General features: G+C 44.5%; 1 protein-coding gene across 1 annotated transcript in view; it reads right to left on the minus strand.

Annotated features, from left to right (window-relative positions):
- Positions 1-983: 983 nt before the first annotated feature.
- LOC119328699 (multiple organellar RNA editing factor 8, chloroplastic/mitochondrial-like) overlaps positions 984-2,381 on the minus strand; it is a 4,029-nt gene continuing 2,631 nt past the window's right edge. Inside the window, exon 4 of the mRNA XM_037601673.1 lies at positions 984-2,069. Within this exon, the coding sequence (XP_037457570.1) occupies positions 1,351-2,069 (719 nt within the window). The 3' untranslated portion in view covers positions 984-1,350. The remainder of the gene's footprint in view (positions 2,070-2,381) is intronic.

Consider the following 2,381-nt stretch of genomic DNA (forward strand, 5'->3'; position numbering starts at 1 on the left):
ATTTGATTCTCTATTTTAACACAGTACAGACACAAACGCTCATATACACGCGCATACACTCGCCCCTATGAACGCACACACGCGCACCCTATCCCTATGAGCACCTCCGAAAGATTGAGCCGGCATATCATCTTGAAATTTACGAAGTCACCGTATGCACCTTCGTCGTCGACGGGAACGTCTCCTCCCACTGAATGCGCATCGCCGAAAATTCTGAAATAAATCCAAGAATAAATACAAGCATCAGGATTTGAAGGCTGGGATACCACAGTCCCTCTAACCATCCAACCACAGTCAGGGAGGAGGAGGGGGGGAGGGGGGAGGTATTTCATTCAGTGTGATCTATCTTAGTCTTACCATCTGTGTAATTCTACCATCCCTTTTAGGGGTCACCAAAACCTTTTTAACACTCAAGTAAATCACTACTCTCTGTTCCAAAATACTGTAATTCTACCATCCTTTTTGAGGGGTCGCCGAAACCATTTTTACACTCAAGTCACTACTCTCTCTGTTCCAAAATATTGTAATTCTACCGTCCCTTTTCAGGGGTCACCAAAACTTTAGTTTTTAATACTTAAGTAAATCACTACTCCTTCCGTTCCAAAATAGTTGACATTTGAGATTTGTCCTAAGTCAAACATTTTAAGTTTCATCAAGTTTAATGAAAAATATATCTAACACCTACAAGACCAAATTAGTTTCATTAGACTAAGCAAAAAAAAATATTTCATACCATATATAACCAAGGAAAAAAAACAAGGCACTACAGAAAATAGCGCCGCCCTGAAAATATGCTACTAACAATGTTATTAAAATAGCATTGTATATTGATTTATTTAGCGAGACAATTCTCAACACACTATAGCGTGCTATTAGCGGCGCTATTTTTTCAGTGTGTATAACTGATGTTGAAAATATTGATATATGTTTCTATATAAATGATCAAACTTCAAAAGTTTAACTTCAAGTACTCCTTAACCATCTTGTCATTAAGCATAAAAAATTACTAACTGCCTGCGTACAACAGCAGCATAGAAGTCTAGGAATACATTATGACCAGAGGAAACAGATAGCACAGCTCAAAGGACCAATTAAACAGACAGCTAATTGCAGAATGTGCACGCTGAGATGTGGACAACTGAACCATTGTTGCACATTAAAAGTTCAGCATCACAGAATATTCAGGTTACTTCAGGGAGAATCGATAAAAAATATGCCATAACAATAGTTGGATGTATACTACTGCACATCGTATCTTCTACGGAATTATGCTGGCAACGCTTCCCAGGAAAATCAGTTCATTTGCGACTCAGTGGCACCTTGGTAGCTCACGTTGCCTCATCCTTAGCCTTACTGCTGATTATAGCCACCTGGTGCACTGCTGTTGTAGCCGCCAGGATAGCCATAACCTTCACGAGGGGGTGCATTGGCACCTTGATATCCAGGACTGCTGCCTGGGTGTGCTGGTCCAGGGCCGCCAGGCAAGTTGCCTCTTGGGTAAACTTGGTTACCTCCCTGATGCCCAGCAGGTCCACCTTGGTAGCCAGCTTGACCACCTTGCTGATAGTTAGAAGCACCACTGGGGACATAGCCCGCCTGTTGGTTCGGCATGTGGGGGGGCCTGCCCGGTGCGTACCCTGTCTGTGGGTTTGGCATTTGGGGTGCACCGCCCGGTGCGTACCCTGTCTGTGGGTTCGGCATTTGGGGTGCACCGCCCGGTGCGTATGCTGCCTGTGGGTTCTGCATTTGGGGCTGGTAATTTGATGGACCACCTGGAGTATATGGTGGAGGCACGTTGCCACGGTTCTGACTAGGTGGTGGAGGTGGAGGCATGCTGCCCGGGTTCTGGCCAGGTGGAGGGCCGTTGAAACCCTGCTGCCCAGGAGGTGCATCTCTGTTTTGGAAGTTCTGCATGTTCTCCGTTCTCCTCTCAAAGTTCCTTGACCTATCAAAGTTGCGGGGCCTATCGCTGCGCCGAGATCTTTCATTGGCACGGGCATTGTTCCTCACCCATTCCTCGTGATATTTAGGATCATAAGGAACAGCTTCCCCACCTATAAAAGGTTCCCCTGAAACAGAAGGTGTAAAGTATCAAGTGTTTGTAGATTAGTTTCACCAATTCCTGTCATGTGCTTTCAGCCATGATAAGTAAGCCCAAGCTCACCACATTAAAGTTGGTTCTCACACAAGTGTACCTGAAAAATGAACAGGTTCATCCCCAAACATTATCTGGTGTTGCTTAGCAACTACTACTAACCCATATGCAAGAAACTGACATCTGCTAGTGCTATGTCAAGGCTATCAGATTAGAAAGGACAGCTCCTAATTTGTCCGAATCCATGAAGAAAACATACATATTGAAGTGCGAAAATATCAACCCT

This window comes from Triticum dicoccoides, chromosome 7A (assembly GCF_002162155.2).
Source record: "Triticum dicoccoides isolate Atlit2015 ecotype Zavitan chromosome 7A, WEW_v2.0, whole genome shotgun sequence".
In the NCBI taxonomy this organism is placed as follows: domain Eukaryota; kingdom Viridiplantae; phylum Streptophyta; class Magnoliopsida; order Poales; family Poaceae; genus Triticum; species Triticum dicoccoides.